The sequence below is a fragment of the Haliaeetus leucocephalus genome, unplaced genomic scaffold, assembly GCF_000737465.1.
Source record: "Haliaeetus leucocephalus isolate CR32 unplaced genomic scaffold, Haliaeetus_leucocephalus-4.0 Scaffold312, whole genome shotgun sequence".
Lineage (NCBI taxonomy): Eukaryota > Metazoa > Chordata > Aves > Accipitriformes > Accipitridae > Haliaeetus > Haliaeetus leucocephalus.
This window is the reverse complement of record NW_010972748.1, coordinates 82,914-83,784: the sequence shown is the minus strand read 5'-3', so window position 1 is coordinate 83,784 and position 871 is coordinate 82,914. Positions and strand designations below refer to the sequence as shown.

At 62.1% G+C, this 871-nt stretch overlaps 1 protein-coding gene across 2 annotated transcripts in view; it reads left to right on the top strand.

Moving 5' to 3' along the window:
• DNAJB1 (DnaJ (Hsp40) homolog, subfamily B, member 1) overlaps positions 1-871 on the top strand; it is a 3,107-nt gene that overhangs the window by 1,182 nt on the left and 1,054 nt on the right. For both annotated transcript variants that reach the window (XM_010571232.1, XM_010571233.1), the window contains exon 2: positions 146-714. In XM_010571232.1, coding sequence (XP_010569534.1) covers positions 146-714 — 569 coding nt within the window. The remainder of the gene's footprint in view (positions 1-145; positions 715-871) is intronic.

Genomic DNA, 871 nt, shown 5'->3' with positions numbered 1-871 from the left:
ACACCCTCACCTGCCCCACGCCCTGCCTGCGTCTCACCCCACGCCCTGCCCCGACTGGTAACGCGCCGGGGTGCTTAGGTGACCTACCGGGGCCACCTCTGGCATCCTGGGGGGCTGACGGGCACCTTCCCCTCCTCCTGTCTAGGGCTGAAAGGGGGAGCCCCGACCTCCGGCCCAGGAGGGTCCAATGGCCCCACCTTCACCTACACCTTCCGGGGCGACCCCCACGCCATGTTCGCCGAATTCTTCGATGGTCGCAACCCCTTCGACACCTTCTTCGTCCAACGCAACGGGGATGACGAGGACGGTGAAGACACCTTCACCACCTTCCACGTAGGAGGTTTTGGTAGCGTCGGCTTCCCCCGGGGTCGGGGAGGGGCGGAAGGTGGCTGTCGTAAGCAAGACCCCCCGGTCCTCTACGATCTGAAGGTCTCCCTGGAGGAGATCTACAGTGGTTGCACCAAGAAGATGAAGATCTCCCACAAGCGCCTCAACCCTGACGGGAAGACGGTGCGTAACGAGGACAAGATCCTTACCATCGAGGTGAAGCGGGGTTGGAAGGAGGGCACCAAGATCACCTTCCCCAAGGAGGGTGACCAGACCCCTAACAACATCCCCGCCGACGTCGTCTTTGTCCTCAAAGACAAACCTCACGGTGTCTTCCGCCGGGAGGGCTCGGACATTGTCTACCCAGCAAAGATCAGCCTCCGTGAGGTGGGTGGGTGGTTGGAATGGGTGGGTTGCTCTTGGTCTTGGTCCTGGGGACATCAAGGGCGGGTTGGTCTTGGTCTTGGGGACGTCAAAGGTGGGTTGGTCTTGCTGGTCGTGGTGGGGATGCGATGGGTGGTTGCCCTGGCTGGTGAGTCTTGGT